Raw genomic sequence first — 23,072 nt, 5'->3', positions numbered from 1 at the left:
GTAAATAAGACTCCAGCCCTCGGCGCTGACTATCGTACAGCGTCTCTCCCTTGCCCTGATTGACAGGGTGGGGGCGGGAACGAAGCGGAGCTAGGCCGCAAAAGCCGGGGACTAAATTTATAAGCGACGCCGTCGTAAAAGCACGGTCGGCGCTAAGTCCCCGGCGCACTACAAGTCTCAGCCGCGCCGCCGCTCCAGGGGCGGCCGGCGCGGCAGTCCCCAACACATAAAGTCACTCAGAGAAACTGCAGTGACTGTAACCCCAGCGCGCAGCGCTACTGTCCCCGGCGCACTAGCACACCCAGCAAGTCTGGAATGTGCGCGGCCTGTCCATACGGGGACACAGAGTACCTGAATGTTGCAGGGCCTTGTCCCTGAACGGTACCCAGCTCCGTATCCAGCAGGTTCTACGGGTCTGTGGATGGAGCCCGGCCTCAGGGCTTGGGGGCCGGTAAGATCCCACTTCCTCAGAGCCCCTGAGGGGGATGGGGAAGGAAAGCAGCATGTGGGCTCCAGCCTCCGTACCCGCAATGGGTACCTCAACCTTAACAAACACCGCCAATAGGAATGGGGTGAGAAGGGAGCATGCTGGGGGCCCTATATGGGCCCTCTTTTCTTCCATCCGATATAGTCAGCAGCTACTGCTGACTAAACAGTGGAGCTATGCGTGGATGTCTGACCTCCTTCGCACAAAGCTTGAAAACTGAGCAGCCCGTGATCCCACGGGGGGTGTATAGCCAGAAGGGGAGGGGCCTTACACTTTTTAGTGTAATGCTTTGTGTGGCCTCCGGAGGCAGTGCTATACACCCAATCGTCTGGGTCTCCCAATGGAGCGCCGAAGAAATAGACACTAATTTGTTTCATCCGGTGTAAACGCCGCTGTTCTCCTGAGTCCGGCGATGTTTTTCTTTGGTTTCTGCGCCTCTCCGGTCCTGAAATATCGCCCCGTCTCCCTTGTATGTAAATTAATTATTGTTCAACAAGTAGGCGTGGTCCTAAACTCATGGGGACCACACCCATTTGGCCAACAAGACTAGACCTATATATGGGAAAGATAAGGTCATATCTTAGGATCTGAGAGGAGCAGGAACAAGAGAAAAACCTCATCAAATTCAGGAGATCAGCGGCATTTACACCAGGTTAAAAAAAATATATCACATTTTATTGCAAGTGAAAGGTCCCCTTTAAGGGTTATTATTTAAATAAAAGAAATATAAATATCTAAAACTAAGAAGTGGCCCTTTAGCTCTAGTAATAGACCTCCAAAGGGACAGAAAACCCAGAAGTGTTGTCATGGGGACACAGGAGCGGAGTAAGGCTGCTTTCACATTGCATTTATACAGTCCGTTAAACAGACTACGCAATTTATCTATATAGGTCCTTTTTTCTCTACTTAAACGCACACGTTAAACGGAACCCAGTACATTGGACTAATTTCAGTGTTAAAAAAAAAAAAAAAAATGCATTTGTTTGTTAATTGCAAATGACAATCACATTTGTGGGGTTTTTTTTTTGTTTTTGTTCTTTTTTATTTGAAACCGGAATATAAAATTGCTCATTGTTCTTGGAGCTGGATCTTCGGGCTCGGGCACCTCATCTATATTCATACAGTCAGATTAGTTTATTCATGATTTCCTCCATATTGAGGTTGAATTTACTGTGAAATCTCCAATCCCCCGTGCAGAAGAGCTGAAGAATTGTAGAATAGACGGGGAGTCATCCCCATGATGCCGAAATTTAGCCTCCTAGTTCCTTATCAGAAATGGAAATAACATGAAGGCAAATGTCACCAACGGCCATTAACCCCTTCCTTTACAAATCAGATTAAAGTTGACCCACGTTAGAAGTGCAGATGTAGTGAAATGCTGTATGGTGTTCTTGTAATGAGGGCGACTGATGGACTCCGGACGCCCCGGCACGCTACAATGACTGGGAATGACTGGTTCTGGCTGCGTGTGTGGACTTGCGCCATGCAGGCTGCAAACCCATGTAGGCCGCATACTGCCGCTGACCGACTGGCCAGTGTAAGTGGATGGCAACCATCCGCAGCTCATATTCCAAATAAACATCGCCACCTGCTGGTTAGACAAAACTAACAGGAACCGAAGCCTGAGGAGAGGGTTTCCTCGAGGGAAGAGTTTGAAGGGAACGCCGAGTCAGAAGACAGCTGTGGTGCAGTTACAAGAGACAGGTAGGAGTTGGTTCCAAGACTTGCAGGGAAGCAATCGTGCTCACAGCAGAGCAGGCCTGTGTCCAGTGCACCGGAGTCACCTCGCAATGATAAGAGCCTGGCGAGAACCTCAGCTATACTGACTACAGGAGGAACCCAAACACCGAATACCTGCTCCCGTGACATCAGACTCTGACGGTCAAAAACCGAAGACCGACTATCCATTCCGGAAGGCCACACTTCAACAGTCAAGCCCCGAAGGCAGAATACTAATTCCAGAAGACCAGACTCTGCTGGTCAAGCACTGAAGCCGAATACCCGTTCCAGAAGGCTAGACTCTGCCGGTCAAGCACTAAAGCCGAAGACCCATTCCAGAAGGCTAGACTCTGCCTGTCAAGCACCGAATATCCATTCTAAAAGGCCTGACTTTGCCGGTCAAACACCGAAGACTGAATACCCATTCCAGAAAGCCAGACTCCACCAGTCAAGCACCGAATACCCATTCTAGAAGGCCAGTCTCTGCCGGTCAAACACCGAATACCCATTCCAGAAGACCAGTCAAGCACCAAAGGCCAAATATCCATTCTAGAAGACCAGACTCCGCCAGTCAAGCACTGAAGACCAGATACCCATTCCAGGAGGCCAGTCTCTGCCGGTCAAACACCGTCCACTTCCTTTACATTATAACAGGCATAAATTAACCAAAGCAGTGAACCCCTTTAAAGCTGACCAGAAAGTAAAGATCTCAGACGTCCAAATAAGCCGCTCATTACTGAGCATCGCACAAATGGCAGATGTGTGCCCCATCAATCAGAACCTATGTGACGGGGGGATCTGTCGCTTATTGGCCATACATCGTAGTATGATGGCAGCATGTCTCTGTATGACGGCTCCTGACTCGTCGCTCCATTGTGAACCTGCAGGAGACTTCTTCCTTGAGTTTTGCCTTTGACTTTGTAACTATATAGAACGTGTTTCCTAAGGGCATCGATGACGACGACGGAAGGGTTCGGTCACGCAGCTAGAATGTGGAATGTGGCAACCAAAAATGCAAGATACTGACAAAACCAGTTAATACAAAACATTTTCAAAATAAAGATAGAAAACAATGTAATTGACGATAGTGAAGGTGAAATTGTGACAAGAAGGAAGGAAGAGGCCAAGAAATGGAGAAGGCGGTAACAAGTATTGAGACTGATGAGTGTCGTTTGCTTTACGTGACCATTTTTATTGGGTTTGGGGAAAAGAGGAAACGTGAAGCTCCTGGGCCCAAAGGGAAATCTACAATGGAGCACCCACCTATTAGGTGTCAATTAATATAACAGTCTTCCCATATTAGAGGGTCCCATGAGGCACCAATACACCATACGGATGAACGTGCCAATTTTTTGAAACCTTTACTTTTGGTAAAGCGAAGCTCAGTGGTTGCCACCAACCACCATTGCTCTACAAACTCGATTTCTTCAGTGATGGTGGCGTTTCTCCTGCCAGTTATTAATTGTCTGTTGTGTCTCCTTCTTCGCCAGCATGGGTGTATGGAGATCCTCGCCAGGTCATCTATCCCCGAAATTCCACTGGAATGTACTGCGGGGTTGGAGAAAACCAGTGAGTATTGTCTGTATTCCCTGTATTCAGGTAAAACCCTCTTCAAAAGCCAAAATCCTGCCTCCTACCTGACCAGCCCTCCGCTCTGAGACTATGTAGTACACCTGCCCTAAAATGTGGTCTTACAGTCAGCTCTGAATAGACCACTAGTCAGTGAACCCAATCAGCGTCTAAAAAGCTCTCAGCCTTCGATGACCTATGCACGGCAAAAATATTTTTGGGACTAATGAAAGCCGTCTCGTAAAAAAAGAAAAGGTATCTAGTCTCCTAAATTTCCACAAAACAGAAGATATTTCTTGGTGTCCTGCTGAGCAAAGAGAATCCCTGGAAAAGCTATAGGCAGATACCACGGCTGCGGATGCGTCGAGCTCCCCCTGGCGGCTGCGGATGCGTCGAGCTCCCCCTGGCGGCTGCAGAGAGCTCCCCCTGGCGGCTGCAGAGAGCTCCCCCTGGCGGCTGCGGATGCGTCGAGCTCCCCCTGGCGGCTGCGGATGCGTCGAGCTCCCCCTGGCGGCTGCGGATGCGTCGAGCTCCCCCTGGCGGCTGCGGATGCGTCGAGCTCCCCCTGGCGGCTGCGGATGCGTCGAGCTCCCCCTGGCGGCTGCGGATGCGTCGAGCTCCCCCTGGCGACTGCGGATGCGTCGAGCTCCCCCTGGCGGCTGCGGATGCATCGAGCTCCCCCTGGCGGCTGCAGAGAGCTCTCCCTGGCGGCTGCAGAGAGCTCCCCCTGGCGGCTGCAGATGCAGCGAGCTCTCCCTGGCGGCTGCAGATGCGGCGAGCTCCCCCTGGCGGCTGCAGATGCCGCGAGCTCTCCCTGGCGGCTGCAGAGAGCTCCCCCTGGCAGCTGCAGAGAGCTCCCCCTGGCGGCTGCAGATGCGGCGAGCTCTCCCTGGCGGCTGCAGATGCGGCGAGCTCTCCCTGGCGGCTGCAGATGCGGCGAGCTCCCCCTGGCGGCTGCAGATGCGGCGAGCTCCCCCTGGCGGCTGCAGATGCGGCGAGCTCCCGCTAACGGCTATGGATGCCACAAGCTCCCCCTAGCGGCTGTGTATTGTTTCTAAACAATCTGGACAGTCCTGATAAATTTGAGACTGTTGGCGACTGCTGCACGGCCAAGCCTCTGTGTCCCTTTTACTCTCGTATCCTTCCAGATGATCCATACTTTATACCTCTGCTTCTCTCTCCTGCGTGGCCTAAAGACCTGTACCTCCCCTCTTCCACCTCGGAGGGCTTAGCCCTGCACTCGTCTCCTCCTCGCGGTCCGTTCTGCGTGGTCTCATGTGGTTCTCTCCTCGCAGGGACAAGCCCTTTCTGCTGTACTATGACTTGTTGAAATGCATCACGGGAACGAGCATCTTGGCGTCAGCCATGAATGGGTTACAGTGCCCCACCACCCAGGTGAGTCTCCATATTTTGGACCCTTCCTTGGCAGCGCCCCCCACCCCTCATATCCCGCCATCTTGGGTGCAGTTACCCATTTAACCCTATCCATGTCTGATCCTTACTTTTCAGGTCTGCGTGAAGACTTGCCCGCAGAGTTTCAAAGGCACGAATTTCTTTGGCGCCCCTAAAGATGTGTTTGATCAGGAGTATTGTCAGCCCAGCCTCAATCTAAACACCACACAGATGGTCAGTTCCCATTGATGTCAATGGTTTGTAAACTGTGGTGTCGGGTCCTCCAGAGTCAGCCACGCTCCCTGTAGCCACTGACCACGCTGGACATTAGTTGTGAATCCTGAATCCAATTCCTCACCCTCAAAATAACCTACACGTATGTCATCGTGATCACCCGGACTGAAGAGATCTGTCCATGTGATCATTGCGAGGGGTCATGGAACTGATGGGAGTCACGCTGCAACTGCTAGGACCAGAGATACCCCCTCGGGTGCCATGGTCAATAGCAACTGACGCATTTAGGAGGTTAGATAAAGGTAAAGGGATCCCTCTGATTCCCACCGCTATCACCATAATTAAGGCCTTGCAATGGCCCTCATGGCTGCCATCATAGATAATATGAAAAATGTGCACAGCTGTACTACCAGCAGAATAGTGAGTGCAGCTCTGGAGTATAATAAGGAGGTAACTCAGGATAAGTACTGTATTAGTGACTGCACCAGCAGAATAGTGATCACAGCTCTGGAGTATAATACAGGAGGTAACTCAGGATCAGTAATGTAATGTATGTACACAGTGACTGCACCAGCAGAATAGTGAGTGCAGCTCTGCAGTATAATACAGGATGTAACACCGGATCAGTAATGTATGTAAACAGTGACTGCACCAGCAGAATAGTGAGTGCAGCTCTGGAGTATAATACAGGATGTAACACAGGATCAGTAATGTAATGTATGTACACAGTGACTACACTAGCAGAATAGTGAGTGCAGCTCTGGAGTATAATACAGAGTGTAACTCAGGATAAGTAATGTAATGTATGTACACAGTGAGTGCAGCTCTGGAGTATAATACAGGACACGGGATCAGTACAGGATAAGTAATGTAATGTATGTACACAGTGACTACACTAGCAGAATAGTGAGTGCAGCTCTGGATTATAATACAGGATATAACTCAAGATCAGTAATGTAATGTATGTACACAGTGACTACACTAGCAGAATAGTGAGTGCAGCTCTGGAGTATAATACAGAGTGTAACTCAGGATAAGTAATGTAATGTATGTACACAGTGAGTGCAGCTCTGGAGTATAATACAGGACACGGGATCAATGCAGGATAAGTGATGTAACGTATGCATACAGTGACTGGACTAGCAGAATAGTGAGTGCAGCTCTGGAGTATAATACAGGACACGGGATCAGTACAGGATCAGTAATGTAATGTATGTACACAGTGACTACACTAGCAGAATAGTGAGTGCAGCTCTGGAGTGTAATAGTCTGGATAATTAATGTATAGTCACATTGATGTATTGTCTTATCTATTCTTCCTCAGTCTCCATATGAAATCGTATCTAAGGAGCTGTGTCCGGCGTTTCTGATCAAGAGCGATCCATGTGAGTAATCTGCACTTTTTCTTTAGCTAAGACAACTGGAAGATCCGTCCTAGAGAGGGGCACTTACTGATGTTATGTTTTGGGACCATACGATAGAGATCCTGTGGCTGTTCTGGGTATGTTAGAGAGGGGCCCCAGACGGCTTTGTCCCATCCCCCACTTATTATCGGGTGTCAGGAGCCTGCACTGGATTCTCCTCTCCTGGAAAACTACTTTTTATATTGAGCAAAGCAGTAGAAAATCGTCTCAGTGGGGGAGGTAAAAAAAAAAAAAAAAAAAAACCCCACCAGCCCCTACAGTTCAGGGGTAACCGTGCACTCTAATAATCTCAGACAATTTAATGGGTGACACAGGAAGTGTGGGTGACGTCTGCTCCCACCGGGGGGTGCCACTAAGACTGCGCCTTTAAAATATACATTTTCTGCAGAGACCTCATTTAATCATGACATTCTGGAAACCTACAGCCCCCACTAGGGGGCGCTCATTGCATACAGTGTTATTATTGATCTCCATCCTGAAGCTGTATACACATCACGCCCCCTAGTGGTGGAAGGTTTGGATATATTTAAACTTTTCTATATATGAGGATTTGGACCTTTTTTTTTTTAAGAAAATTACATGATGTTACTGGATGCGCTTGTGTAGGAGCGGAAAGTCTTCTGAAAGTGTAAAAAAAAAAAAAAAAAAAAAAAAAAAAAAAAAGTTAAAAATTCTGCTGGAATAAAGAACAAATTGCTGTGGCTGCCTTTTAGGAAGCCCATACCTTGTTTTATTATTATTTCATCAATACAACTGTGAAGACTTTTTGCTATAGATTGCAGTGGCATCATTTTGGGTTCATATGACCATGATCATTTTGTCCTTTTGGTAACGATCGGTGTTGGCTTTGACCGCTGCTGTTGGACGGGCGCTGGCTGTGTATCACAGTCAGCACTGGCCTGGTTTGGAGGTAATAATCGGCGTTAGCTTTGACTGCTGCGGTTGGATGGGTGCTGTCTGTGTATCACAGTCAGCACCGGTCTGGTTTGGAGGTAATGATTAGCGATAGATTTGACCGCTGATGTTGGACAGGTGCTGGCTGTGTATCACAGTTGGCACTGGCCTGGTTTGGAGGTAATAATCGGCGTTAGCTTTGACCGCTGATGTTGGACAGGTGCTGGCTGTGTATCACAGTCGGCACCGGTCTGGTTTGGAGGTAATGGTCGGCGGTAGCTTTGACCTCTGATGTTGGGTGCTGGCTGTGTATCACAGTTGGCATCGGTCTGTTGTGGAGTCAGCTTCACCTCCCTGACCCCTTCCATGTCGGCTCTATCCACCCCTCTGGCCGGCGTGTCTGTGATCAGGTGTCTCTGTCTCAGTATTTAACAGGTGTTTCCCCAGCACAAACTTCTCCGTTCCTCCGGAGTTCTCAATCATATATGACGGAAAGAACATGACCGGGAACCAGTCCAGGGATTCCATACTCAATGCCACCAAGTAGGTGTTGTCTTCCCTTTGGTCCCCTCCTTTATGCTGCATTCTCTCCAATCCTCCGCCTGGTCCACCACTCCGTGTGTATGTCTCTGCTGAATCCACCCTGGTGTGAACGGTAATCCGTCCTCTCCTCTCATCCCAGTCATTAGGTGACTCTCTCCTACAGGTTGTACAATGATTTACTAACATTTTCTTATTTTGATTTTTTTTTTCCATAGCCAAATATTTGATTCATTCAATTTCCAGAACCTGGGAAAGAAAATATTTCAGGACTTTGCCAAGTCGTGGTCCTGGATCCTCATGTAAGTCACCACATAAATCCTCTATCCAGGCATGATTTCTGGGGGTCTTACTGCTGGGACCACCCCAGCAATCCCAGGAGGACCCAAATCTCCCTATGTGAGAGGAGAGGTACTGAGCGTGTGCGACCACCACTTCTATAGACCGTGGATGGAGCAGTACTGAGCGTGTGCGACCACCACTTCTATAGACCGTGGATGGAGCAGTACTGAGCGTGTGCGACCACCACTTCTATAGACCGTGGATGGAGCAGTACTGAGCGTGTGCAACCACCACTGCTATAGACCGTGGATGGAGCAGTACTGAGCGTGTGCGACCACCACTGCTATAGATGGATGGAGCGGTGGTCACAGTTGCACATACTCACTATTGTGTCATTCACATAGTGGATGAGGGTCCCTCATGATCAGTAAATTAGGGGCTGCAACTCTGGGAATATGTGTGTGAGTTGGAGAAGTATCGGCATCACATGGTGAACAGGAAGCAAGAGATGATGGAGGTAAAAACGTATATAAGGCGCCATAGGGGGAGAAAGGTGATAGAGGAAGCAGCTACAGGGGGAAAGAGAGCAGCTTCCTAGCAGTGCACAGTGCCATGGTCACTAGGCATTTAGCATTCATCTGGGCAGAAGAGCTGACACTCTGTAATCCTCCTGTCCTTGTGTTGCAGAGCCCTGGCTATAGCCATGGTGACCAGCTTCCTCTTCCTCATTTTATTGAGGTTCATTGCCGGCATCCTGGTGTGGCTGCTCATCATCGGTGTCATAGGGGTGATTGGATACGGTAAGTCTGGACTGACTGGTGACCCCTGAATAAGGAATGGGGATGACACTTTACACAAGAAATTCTTCACACACGCACGCACGCGCGCAACATACACACACGCATACATACACATATATATATATATATATATATATATATATATATATATATATATATATATATATATATATGTATATATATATATATATATATATATATATTATGTATATATATATATATTATGTATGTATGTATGTGCGTGGTGTGTGTGTGTGTGTGTACATACATACATACATACATACATACATACATACATACATACATACATGTTGGACAGAAAATAATAATTTGCTGTAACGGTTTCAGCGTTTTGAGATTTGCAATCCTCTTTGACAATCCACTTCCTTTGATCTGTATTTAAATTATTTGCCATTATGGGGTATCTGAATTATCTGAAAAGAAAACAGATTTGGGGAGATTCATCTGTGAAACTAACTCAGTTGTCCTTAGCAACCAATTAGATTCCACCTTCCATTTTCCAAATAGTCTGTGAAGAATGAAAAGTGGAATTTGATTGGTTGCTAAGGGCAACTGAGACAGTTTCACTTTACACTGTCCACCTACTTTTGGACCGCCCTGTATATGTGTGTGTATATATAATATATACAAGGCTAAAACTGAGTCATGTTTTTTGTTTGTTTGTTTTTTTAGAAGCTGCACTGCTCTTGTTATCGGGGCTGTGTCTTTTATTGTGGCTCAGTCACATTCAAGTAAATAGAACTCATCTGCAATACCAGACATGGCCTGTGGACAGCGGTGGCGCTGTTTCTGATATATCTATATATTCTACATTTTGATTGCTCCTGTCTGTGTTCTCATCGTCTGTCTTTTTCTTCCCAGGCATTTACCACTGTTATATGGAGTACGACCACTTCAAGAAGGACGGGGCGACTATGAGCAACGTGGGCTTCACCACCAACCTGAGCGCCTATTTCAGCGTGCAGGAGACCTGGCTCGCCATCTGTACGTCCCGCCCCGCACTTCTCTCCCCAAATATCATAATCTGTAGTAATTTACACAAGTCCACAAAAACAGAGCTAGAATTATTTAAAGGGCCAGTACATCACTTAAAGGTCTCTGCATGGTACGACCACATGTTGCAACTGGACATATGGTTTTTTGGCACATTTTGTAAACCTATTGGCCCCCCCGGCTACAGGTAGATGGTGCATCAGCTGTGCAGACAGTTGCAGCATGTGACCTCAGCCTATTGGCTGATAACAGCGAGTGCTAGAACTTTCAGCTTTGTGTTCCGTTACAGAATGTCAGTGTTAGTGCTGCCATCTAGTGACCATATACGATACTACGGGAAAAATGCTGAAGCGTAAATTCACCCTTGGCTTGCAGACACACACACACACACACACACACACACACACACACACACACACACGTGTGTATATATATATATATATATATATATATATATATATATATTATATAAAATGTGTGTGTGTATGTCATTGGTTATACTACACCGTCTCGTCCCCCCAGTTATCATCCTGGTGGTGGTGGAGGTCATCCTGCTCCTTCTCCTGCTGTTCCTGCGGAAGCGGATTCTCATCGCCATCGCACTGATTAAAGAAGCCAGCAAGTGAGCGGGGGAGGGGGAGCGAGCGAGCGGCGGCGGTCCGGGTATACAGCGTTTATCAGTGACCGCGTCTCTTTCCCTCTACAGGGCGATCGCTCATATCATGTCCTCCCTGTTCTACCCCATCATCACCTTCGTTCTTCTGGTGGTGTGTGTGGCGTACTGGGGCATGACCGCTTTGTATCCTTCATCAGTGTCCTTCTCTGCCACCATTAGTTATTTCTTCCTTGAACCATGTTTTGTTTTTTTTGTTTTTCTAACATGGCCTCCAATGATAGATGACACAAAGGAGTTAATAGTGTAACTTTCTTCCAAACAGCGCCGCCTCTAAGCACAGGTGGTGGGTGGTATTGCAGCTCGGCCTCATACAAGACAGGAGCTCAGCTGCGACATCACACACAACTCAGAGGTGTAAAAAAACAAAAAGTTTATCCCCTTTAAGAAGAGCAGTAATTGTGGCTTTGAAAGTCCTACAAAGCTCTTGTATTTCTAGTTTTAGGGATGAGTGGCAAAAATGACAAATCTCAGAAAGTTTACTGCTTCATCCGGTCCTGTCCTGCGTGCCTGGTAACCTGAATAATAGATCTCCTTAAAGGGGTTGTCCCATAAATGATGTGACCTACAGGATGGTTGATAAATGTGATCACAAGGCCCCATTGTTATAGAAGTAGGGGGTTGAGAACTCTTCAGTGTGTATGGAGCAGTAGTGATCATGTGCGACCCCCTGCTCCTTTCACAGTCTACAGCAGTGGTGGTCGCACATGCTCAGTACTGCTCCTGACAGTCTACAGCAGTGGTGGTCGCACATGCTCAGTACTGCTCCTTTCACAGTCTACAGCAGTGGTGGTCGCACATGCTCAGTACTGCTCCTGACAGTCTACAGCAGTGGTGGTCGCACATGCTCAGTACTGCTCCTTTCACAGTCTACAGCAGTGGTGGTCGCACATGCTCAGTACTGCTCCTGACAGTCTACAGCAGTGGTGGTCGCACATGCTCAGTACCGCTCCTGACAGTCTACAGCAGTGGTGGTCGCACATGCTCAGTACCGCTCCTTTCACAGTCTACAGCAGTGGTGGTCGCACATGCTCAGTACCGCTCCTTTCACAGTCTACAGCAGTGGTGGTCGCACATGCTCAGTACCGCTCCTTTCACAGTCTACAGCAGTGGTGGTCGCACATGCTCAGTACCGCTCCTTTCACAGTCTACAGCAGTGGTGGTTGCACATGCTCAGTACCGCTCCTGTCACAGTCTACAGCAGTGGTGGTTGCACATGCTCAGTACTGCTCCTTTCAGTTTACAGTAGTGCTGGTTGCACATGCTGAGCATTGCTCTTTCCACACAGGGGACATTGGGACCCCCTGTTCATGTGCTTGACTGCAGAAGGCCAAACCTGGACTTCTTCGCCTCCACCGAACCTCTGTTGGGGTGTTCCTCCAAAATCTCATGTAAGATGAGATCCCTGATGTTGGAAAGCATCTTATAAGAGCAGCTCTGTAGATGGCAGTAGACCTGGTGGCTGTGGCGCAGCAATGCATCGGTGGATCCTTAACTTTTCCCAGATACCTGGCAACCTCAGGAACTCCAATCTATGTCATATCCACCCCGAACAGGAGCATCGCAGGGTGCACGAATATAACTGGAAATCAGACTTGTGACCCAATGGTGAGTCTCGTGCATGTCTGTGCTAATGGCAATATGCCGTCTAGAAGTGATCCCTGATCATAGGCCACATACACTGCCATATAGTATAATGGGCCCCATATTGCATCCCATTTCCTCCATATAATATAATGCACCCCCCATAGTCCTCCACATAGTATAATGAACCCCATAGTCTTCCATATATTGTAGTATAATGCACCCCGATAGTCCTCCATATAGTATAATGCACCCCATAGTCCTCATTATAGTATAATGCACCCCATAGTCCTCCATATAGTATAATGCACCCTCTATATATTATAATTCCCCCTCCATAGTCCTCCGTATAGTATAATGCACCCCATAGTCCTCCATATAGTATAATGCACCCCATAGTCCTCATTATAGTATAATGCACCCCATAGTCCTCCATATAGTATAATGCACCCTCTATATATTATAATTCCCCCTCCATAGTCCTCCGTATAGTATAATGCACCCCATAGTCCTCCATATAGTATAATGCACCCCATAGTCCTCCATATAGTATAATGCACCCTCTATATATTATAATTCCCCCTCCATAGTCCTCCGTATAGTATAATGCACCCCATAGTCCTCCATATAGTATAATGCACCCCATAGTCCTCATTATAGTATAATGCACCCCATAGTCCTCCATATAGTATAATGCACCCTCTATATATTATAATTCCCCCTCCATAGTCCTCCGTATAGTATAATGCACCCCATAGTCCTCCATATAGTATAATGCACCCTCCATATATTATAATTCACCCTCCATAGTCCTCCATATAGTATAATGCACCCCATAGTCCTCCATATAGTATAATGCACCCCATAGTCCTCCATATAGTATAATCCACCCTCTATATATTATAATTCCTCTTCCATAGTCCTCCATATAGTATAATGCACCCCATAGTCCTCCATATAGTATAATGCACCCCATAGTCCTCCATATAGTATAATGCACCCTCCATACATTATAATTCACCCTCCATAGTCCTCCATATAGTATAATGCACCCCATAGTCCTCATTATAGTATAATGCACCCCATAGTCCTCCATATAGTATAATGAACCCCATAGTCTTCCATATATTGTAGTATAATGCACCCCGATAGTCCTCCATATAGTATAATGCACCCCATAGTCCTCATTATAGTATAATGCACCCCATAGTCCTCCATATAGTATAATGCACCCTCTATATATTATAATTCCCCCTCCATAGTCCTCCGTATAGTATAATGCACCCCATAGTCCTCCATATAGTATAATGCACCCCATAGTCCTCATTATAGTATAATGCACCCCATAGTCCTCCATATAGTATAATGCACCCTCTATATATTATAATTCCCCCTCCATAGTCCTCCGTATAGTATAATGCACCCCATAGTCCTCCATATAGTATAATGCACCCTCCATATATTATAATTCACCCTCCATAGTCCTCCATATAGTATAATGCACCCCATAGTCCTCCATATAGTATAATGCACCCCATAGTCCTCCATATAGTATAATCCACCCTCTATATATTATAATTCCTCTTCCATAGTCCTCCATATAGTATAATGCACCCCATAGTCCTCCATATAGTATAATGCACCCTCCATACATTATAATTCACCCTCCATAGTCCTCCATATAGTATAATGCACCCCATAGTCCTCATTATAGTATAATGCACCCCATAGTCCTCCATATAGTATAATGCACCCTCCATATATTATAATTCCTCTTCCATAGTCCTCCATATAGTATAATGCACCCCATAGTCCTCCATATAGTATAATGCACCCTCTATATATTATAATTCCTCTTCCATAGTCCTCCATATAGTATAATGCACCCCATAGTCCTCCATATAGTATAATGCACCCCATAGTCCTCCATATAGTATAATGCACCCTCCATACATTATAATTCACCCTCCATAGTCCTCCATATAGTATAATGCACCCCATAGTCCTCATTATAGTATAATGCACCCCATAGTCCTCCATATAGTATAATGCACCCTCCATATATTATAATTCCTCTTCCATAGTCCTCCATATAGTATAATGCACCCCATAGTCCTCCATATAGTATAATGCACCCTCTATATATTATAATTCCTCTTCCATAGTCCTCCATATAGTATAATGCACCCCATAGTCCTCCATATAGTATAATGCACCCTCCATACATTATAATTCACCCTCCATATAGTATAATGCACCCCATAGTCCTCATTATAGTATAATGCACCCCATAGTCCTCCATATAGTATAATGCACCCTCCATATATTATAATTCCTCTTCCATAGTCCTCCATATAGTATAATGCACCCTCTATATATTATAATTCCTCTTCCATAGTCCTCCATATAGTATAATGCACCCCATAGTCCTCCATATAGTATAATGCACCCCATAGTCCTCCATATAGTATAATGCACCCTCCATATATTATAATTCCTCTTCCATAGTCCTCCATATAGTATAATGCACCCTCTATATATTATAATTCCTCTTCCATAGTCCTCCATATAGTATAATGCACCCCATAGTCCTCCATATAGTATAATGCACCCCATAGTCCTCCATATAGTATAATGCACCCTCCATACATTATAATTCACCCTCCATAGTCCTCTATATAGTATAATGCACCCCATAGTCCTCATTATAGTATAATGCAACCCATAGTCCTCCATATAGTATAATGCACCCTCCATATATTATAATTCCTCTTCCATAGTCCTCCATATAGTATAATGCACCCCGTAGTCCTCCATAGAGACTAATGCACCCCGTAGTCCTCCATATAGTATAATGCTCCCCATAGTCCTCCATATAGTATAATGCACCCCATAGTCCTCCATAGAGACTAATGCACCCCGTAGTCCTCCATATAGTATAATGCTCCCCATAGTCCTCCATATAGTATAATGTACCTCCCATACTCCTCCATCTCCATATATTCTAATGCACCCCATGTACTCACTGATTTAAAATAAATAAACGCTCACCTCTCCTGTTTCCTCTGCTGCTCTGATCTCTGCAGTGGTGTCTGTTCCGCAGCTCTGCACACCTCAGCACAGCGGTGCGCAGTAGTGACGTCATTGCACCCGCTGGGCTGAGATGTCAGAGCACAGACACAGCGGGAGAATGATGGAGGCAGGTGCATCAGTGGAGCGCTCCCGCTTTCATCATTGCTTTCAACTGTGTCGGCGTTTGTGATGCTGAAACAGTTCAAAGTATGGTGACGCGTGGGGGTGACGCATGGGGGTAAGGGAGGTGGGGCACTGCTGGCACTGGGCCCCCCTGACTCACTGGCCCCCCCTGACTCACTGGCCCCATAGCCATGTGGTCTGCTGCCATTGAAGGTACGCCGCTGCCAAAGTGCATTATAAGGCTGCAGAGCGGGCGGCGGTCCGGCATTGTGTTCTGTTCTTTATCGCCTCTTCCTCTTGCAGAATTTTACCGCCTCCAGCACCAGCTGCCCCGTGGCGCGATGCATCTTCTACAAGTATAACACGGAGGGAATCTTCCAGCAAAACCTCTTCAACCTGCAGATCTACAACGTCATCGGCTTCCTGTGGTGCATTAACTTTGTGATCGCGCTGGGCCAGTGCGTCCTCGCCGGGAGCTTCGCTTCTTATTACTGGGCTTTCCACAAACCCAAGGACATCCCGTACTTCCCTGTGTCTGCCGCGTTCATGAGGACATTGAGGTGAGGGACTATCAGCCGCACACAGAGACGTCCCGACAAAGGGAACGGGTCATCAGGGTATTATGGAAAATGTATAGTTTAACTTTTTTTTTTTTTTTTCCATCTTTATATAAAAAAAATAATCCGAAATCTTGCAATTTTGATAGGTCCCTTAGCCTAATTCTAGACTCTTCCTGGTTTGTACAGAAAAGTTTTCAGCAGTCTCATTTATCATCACAGATAATGATTACAGTGACAGATTACACCTCTACATACAGAAGAACAATTCACAATAGGTGATGTCACAGCTCACCTCCTCTTCCTGTATGACTGATAACACCTCTATATACAGTAGATCACACCGGATCCACCATACACAATAGGTGATGTCACAGCTCACCTCCTCCAGTACAATGACATAACACCTCCTACATACAGTAGATAACACAAGCTCCACCGTTTACAAAAGGGGATGTCACAGCTCACCTCCTCCTCCAGGACAATGACTGATAACCCCTCTCTATACAGTAGATAACACAGACTCTGACCCTCGTCTCCAGGTATCACACAGGATCGCTGGCGTTCGGGTCGCTCATCCTCACCATTGTGCAGCTGATCAGGATCATCCTGGAGTATCTGGACCACAGGCTGAAAGGTGAGACGTCCTTACATGCAGCGCCCTCTGGTGGATGGCGCCCAGCCGATATATGCATACAAAGTTCCTGTATCCACCGGTGTGTAATGACGGCTCTCTCCACTAGGGGCGCAGAACCCCTGCACGCGCTTCCTCCTCTGCTGCCTGAAGTGCTGCTTCTGGTGTCTGGAGAAGTTCATTAAGTTCTTGAATCGGAACGCGTATATCATGGTAACGGCATCTCCACACTTCATGAAGTCCTCAGCCCTATAGAAGGGATAGTTCTGCAGTTTATATTCTTCACTGTCTTCTCTTCTACTCTCCATTGATATCCAAAGCGACTTTCACAATTCTCCTGATGATTTTTGGAAACTGACGGCAGTTTGGCTCCTCCCCATTCATCCTTTTTGATGGTTTCCTATCTGAGCAGTGCATTGTGGGAGTATAAATGACAATTACAATTTGGCGTTGGATGTTATTGGAGAAGATTTTACCCAATATCACTGATAGGACAAACAAACTTCTCCAGCTTCCGACCCCCCCCCCCCCCCCCCCTTCCTCCCCAAATAATTGCATAGTTCTGTATTGACGTTCTGATCCGCTCTCCTCCTTCCTGTGCAGATTGCGGTTTATGGAAAGAACTTCTGCGTTTCTGCTAAAAATGCCTTCAAGCTGCTGATGAGAAACATTGTGAGGTGACCGCACACGTCCCCCCGTCCCCCATGTTATATTCCTGTACCTACTTGTCTCCTGCTTATTGCACAGGGTCGCGTCTCTTCAGATAAGTGTCTGTATATCACAAATATTATTACTGGGTAATGTGTGCTGAGCTGGAGGGAGGAGCAGAGGACGGCACGTCCTGGGTAATGTGTGCTGAGCTGGAGGGAGGAGCAGAGGACGGCACATCCTGGGTAATGTGTGCTGAGCTGGAGGGAGGAGCGGAGGACGGCACGTCCTGGGTAATGTGTGCTGAGCTGGAGGGAGGAGCAGAGGACGGCACGTCCTGGGTAATGTGTGCTGAGCTGGAGGGAGGAGCAGAGGACGGCACGTCCTGGGTAATGTGTGCTGAGCTGGAGGGAGGAGCGGAGGACGGCACATCCTGGGTAATGTGTGCTGAGCTGGAGGGAGGAGCGGAGGACGGCACATCCTGGGTAATGTGTGCTGAGCTGGAGGGAGGAGCGGAGGACGGCACATCCTGGGTAATGTGTGCTGAGCTGGAGGGAGGAGCGGAGGACGGCACATCCTGGGTAATGTGTGCTGAGCTGGAGGGTGGGGCGGAGGACGGCACGTCCTGGGTAATGTGTGCTGAGCTGGAGGGAGGAGCGGAGGACGGCACATCCTGGGTAATGTCTGCTGAGCTGGAGGGTGGGGCGGAGGACGGCACGTCCTGGGTAATGTGTGCTGAGCTGGAGGGAGGAGCGGAGGACGGCACGTCCTGGGTAATGTGTGCTGAGCTGGAGGGAGGAGCGCAGGACGGCACATCCTGGGTAATGTGTGCTGAGCTGGAGAGAGGAGCGGAGGACGGCACATCCTGGCTAATGTGTGCTGAGCTGGAGGGAGGAGCGGAGGACGGCACATCCTGGGTAATGTGTGCTGAGCTGGGGGGAGGAGCAGAGGACCGCACATCCTGGGTAATGTGTGCTGAGCTGGAGGGAGGAGCGGAGGACGGCATGTCCTGGGTAATGGGTGCTGAGCTGGAGGGAGGAGCGGAGGACGGCACATCCTGGGTAATGTGTGCTGAGCTGGGGGGAGGAGCAGAGGACGGCACATCCTGGGTAATGTGTGCTGAGCTGGAGGGTGGAGCAGAGGACGGCACGTCCTGGGTAATGTGTGCTGAGCTGGAGGGTGGGGCGGAGGACAGCACGTCCTGGGTAATGTGTGCTGAGCTGGCGGGATGACTGGAGGACGGCACGTCCTGGGTAATGTGTGCTGAGCTGGATGTGATGCACGAAGTGTGCGACTTCTCGTGTGGCCTTGCAGTATTCAGCTCATCCTCGTGTCTGTCCTCTCCGCTGTGTGTTTCATCCTCCTCTGTCCTCTCCGCTGTGTGTTTCATCCTCCTCTGTCCTCTCCGCTGTGTGTTTCATCCTCCTCTGTCCTCTCCGCTGTGTGTTTCATCCTCCTCTGTCCTCTCCGCTGTGTGTTTCATCCTCCTCTGTCCTCTCCGCTGTGTGTTTCATCCTCCTCTGTCCTCTCCGCTGTGTGTTTCATCCTCCTCTGTCCTCTCCGCTGTGTGTTTCATCCTCCTCTGTCCTCTCCGCTGTGTGTTTCATCCTCCTCTGTCCTCTCCGCTGTGTGTTTCATCCTCGTGTCTGTCCTCTCCGCTGTCCTCGGTGTATCGCCCTCCCCTGTTGTCTCCCGTATGCTGCAGCTCTCCTTTCTGGAGCACAATGTTGTCTAACCTGACATGTCCTCTTTTCTCCGCAGGGTGGTGGTGCTGGATAAGGTCACAGATTTGCTGATCTTCTTTGGGAAGCTGATTGTGGTCGGTGGAGTAGGTGAGGAAACCAAATGTCCATAACCAGACAATCCGCACTGTCTTTCAGCAATATTTTTTAACTTTCCTCCCTTGACCTTCCTGGGATCCTCCATGTTCATCTTCTGTCACCACAACCCTCCTCATGGCACTACATGCCCCCACCATATCCCCAATCCTCTTGTAGATCTCACACTTATGTGCCGTGTCTTCTTCTCCTCAGGAGTTCTCGCCTTTTTCTTCTTCTCCGGCCGTCTTCCAATTCCAAATGATGCCTTCAAGTCGCCATCTTTGAATTACTACTGGATACCTATTCTGGTGAGGAGCTGAGGGGGACATCTCTATAACTTTACATATGGTGGCTCCACAGGCATTGAAGGTCTCATCTCGGGTTCTCACGTTATTTTCTTTCTTGCAGACGGTGGTGGTGGGGTCATACATGATCGCACAAGGCTTCTTCAGCGTGTACACTATGTGCGTGGACACCCTCTTCCTCTGCTTCTGTGAGTATACATCCACCATTTACCAAGAAGCTAGATGTTGATCCCCCATCCCTCCTCAGACATCTGATCTGGGCCCCGGTGGTCCGCCAAGAGCTAAATCATAGAAACCTACCACATTTCATGATGATGTCTAGTCCACCATGTTTCTCCTCATGGGCACCATTATGGCTGTACTGTATCCCCTGTGCTCTAAGGAGGGTGGATCGATGGGTCTGAGAGGAGTAGATGGAGGGACATCATTGACTGACACTCAGGGGCTCTCCTCAGATCGTGTGACCAAGATGACTGCCCCCCACCCCCACCCCGATCATCCTCATCAGTCCAACCACAATGTGTCGTCACCGTCCACCCCACTGACCACTCTTCTCTCCATCTTTTCCAGTGGAAGACTTAGAACGGCATGATGGCTCCCCCGAGAAGCCTTATTACATGTCCAAGTCTCTGATGTCCATCCTAAACAAGAAGAACCGAACGCGCCAAGACAGTGACAAAAAGAAGAAGAAGAAGAAGAAATAATCCCCTCTCCGTGGAGATTCACGGCTGATTCTGTTATTGTTAATATTATTATTTTAGCCTGGTGCCCTCCGCAGATTTCAGGGCGGCCATATTGTTTACATGTCGATCATCACCGCTCACTGCTGCACTGAACCTGGGAAATGTGGCCGCAGCTGCTGGTTTCTGTTGCTGGCCAGGAATGACCGGGTTCGGTCAAGAAGTATCAAACTCTATGATTAGTCCCCCCCAGACGCCATCCGGCAGACATTTTAAAAAGATTGCATGAGCGAGGAGAAACGGTCGTAAAGTCAGACTCTTCCTTCTGTGACCTCATTGCTGTGGATTTGGCCTCTGGTTTCTCTTGGCAGCCATCTATTAGTCTAGTAGAAGGCACAACTACTCGAATATGTGGTGGAGAAGCCCAATGTGACGCCATGTTTGCCTGGAGCATAACAATGGCCGCCGGCCCTACTTGTGATCTTCTTCTGGCCTGTGCGACATCTCAGCTACTTCCAAGGGTGAAACATTACACTACCAAGAAATGCTTAGAGATTCAGGGGGTCCTGCTGAGTGGTATCAGCTGGTGGGCCGTATTATGGTCCATTCAACCCTATTTCCCCAGTAGTCTTAAAGGGGCCATATTTAGTTTTTTAATTCACCCAGTTTTTTTTAAGTCCCCCCTGAAATATGCAGTGAGCTTTTTAAGGACATTCAAATATTGGGGGGGACTTGGGTACCTAAGAGGGAATCTGGTCTTCTACTATGGAGCCATTTTTTAAAATGTATTAATAGTGTCCTGTCATTACCACATCCGCCACTAGGGTGAGCTCTGTACACCGCTCCCAGTCAAATCAGTCTTCATGTCTGGGCAGTGAGCTCCCCCTAGTGGTGGCTGCATGATATACACCAATGTTACATCACTATGGTTGGTCTGTCTGGAGAAGTAAAAATTGCTCACTCCTCGTATAGGAGACACCTAAAAATAAAAACGACAGATACAGATGGTCATATATTAAGTGCCTGCGTTCCCCCCCCTCCCCCCTCCCTGTCCGTTACTTGACTCCTGTCTAAATCATCCCCGTTAACGATTCCTCTCTCCTCTATAGTCAATTGTCAGTGTCAGTGACTTTAGACATCAAGCTGGCAGGGCCTTCAATAATTTCCTAAATAAAATAGCTAACGAGGAGGGGCTAGACTGAGCCATAGTTTCCACTAGAGCGCACTTTACAGTGTATAAATGTAATACTTTGATTAAATCTACAGCGTCTAGATTTTTATGTGTTTTATATCCTTTGTACATAATCCTGTATATTGTTTGTCCATAGATTTCTAGAAAATAAAATATTTTCATAAGAGTTTAATAAATTGGATAATTATAAGAAATCTGACTTCTCATGATTACGTCTTATATGAAATGACAATTCCCATGATGCTTCCTGGTGTAAGAAAATGCATAAATCGTATGAGAGAAAAAAAAAACAACAAACAACTTTCTCCACTTATGAGCCACTTCACCCTCCCAACTCATCTGCAATTCTGAAACTGCTAAAATCTGTCCTGCTGAAGAAAAGTTGCAAGGGCTCACCGATTACAGCTGCCTATTAAAGTCTATGTATAGGAGTGAGCGAGGCAGAGCCACACACGGATGCTGATGCTTCTTTCTAGTAAGTGTTTTATCTCACACAGAGCTGGATTCACAGCTGTACTGCTGTAGAAGGATGATAATTCACGCTTCTGCTTCACAACATTGTGCTATGTCTGTGTATGTTGTGTATGGGAAACATAGCAGCCAGTCTCCATCCACCAGCTCAGAGACAACTGGAAATTACTGAGCGTGCTTGCAGAAGGGCGACCTATTCTGAACAGGCAACTGAAATGCCTGGTACATTTAAGGCATGAAAAGCATCACTGGTAGTACTAAATAAAGTGCCTAACATAGTGCAAAATAAAATAAAGTGGCCAGTGATGCTTTACATAACATATTGAATATCCCCGTACTACCCCAGTAAGTAGAAAACATCACTAACTGCTTTGAAAAGTACCAAGAAAGTACAAAGAATAACTTTAAATTGGCCAGTAATGGAGCCACTCCCCTCCAAAAAAGAAGCAGGGTCTCCCCCCGAAACGTGCGTCGGGACAGGAGCACCTGTGACAGACTATTTGGTTTACGTTTTTCCATCTAGCACCACTTTTTTTTTAGTGTTCAGGTTTCGACACTATGGTTTAAGGTGGGCTTATCTTTTATTTTCTATGGGTCATGTGTACATACTATAAGTGATGGATGTTGTAGAATAAAAAATAAAAAAATCTACATAATATATTGTTCTTATTAGGTCAAATTGAAAAGTTTTTGTAATGTTGTAAATAGTGAACTCCAGAAAATCCAGAATGTTTTTGCTTTACTCCTACAGCCCCCTTGTGGTGGGACTCTGCATGGCAACAAAATTTTAATTTTACTTCGAATTAAAGGGAATATCACTTCTATTTCAAAACTCAAATTGTGTGGTTATATATGGCGATATCTAATTTATTATTAGCAAACTTTTCCCACCCTCTATATACTCAAACAATATCTGCTGCTTTCTAGTAAGTGTATATCTCACCTTACAGCTGGATTT

General features: G+C 47.2%; 1 protein-coding gene across 1 annotated transcript in view; it reads left to right on the top strand.

The window, feature by feature from the left end:
* Positions 1-21,853, top strand: part of SLC44A4 (solute carrier family 44 member 4) — a 56,148-nt gene extending 34,295 nt beyond the window's left edge. Inside the window, exons 4-22 of the mRNA XM_075322458.1 lie at positions 3,697-3,775; positions 5,071-5,170; positions 5,285-5,401; positions 6,726-6,786; positions 8,145-8,262; positions 8,478-8,561; positions 9,229-9,341; positions 10,224-10,346; positions 10,878-10,977; positions 11,062-11,154; positions 12,534-12,636; positions 16,111-16,367; positions 16,907-17,001; positions 17,108-17,211; positions 17,602-17,675; positions 19,408-19,478; positions 19,680-19,774; positions 19,875-19,959; positions 20,342-21,853. Coding sequence (XP_075178573.1) covers positions 3,697-3,775; positions 5,071-5,170; positions 5,285-5,401; positions 6,726-6,786; positions 8,145-8,262; positions 8,478-8,561; positions 9,229-9,341; positions 10,224-10,346; positions 10,878-10,977; positions 11,062-11,154; positions 12,534-12,636; positions 16,111-16,367; positions 16,907-17,001; positions 17,108-17,211; positions 17,602-17,675; positions 19,408-19,478; positions 19,680-19,774; positions 19,875-19,959; positions 20,342-20,475 — 2,006 coding nt within the window. The 3' untranslated portion in view covers positions 20,476-21,853. The remainder of the gene's footprint in view (positions 1-3,696; positions 3,776-5,070; positions 5,171-5,284; positions 5,402-6,725; positions 6,787-8,144; positions 8,263-8,477; positions 8,562-9,228; positions 9,342-10,223; positions 10,347-10,877; positions 10,978-11,061; positions 11,155-12,533; positions 12,637-16,110; positions 16,368-16,906; positions 17,002-17,107; positions 17,212-17,601; positions 17,676-19,407; positions 19,479-19,679; positions 19,775-19,874; positions 19,960-20,341) is intronic.
* Positions 21,854-23,072: the final 1,219 nt, after the last annotated feature.

The sequence above is a fragment of the Anomaloglossus baeobatrachus genome, chromosome 9, assembly GCF_048569485.1.
Source record: "Anomaloglossus baeobatrachus isolate aAnoBae1 chromosome 9, aAnoBae1.hap1, whole genome shotgun sequence".
NCBI lineage: Eukaryota > Metazoa > Chordata > Amphibia > Anura > Aromobatidae > Anomaloglossus > Anomaloglossus baeobatrachus.
This window is presented reverse-complemented; position numbering and strand designations above follow the sequence as displayed.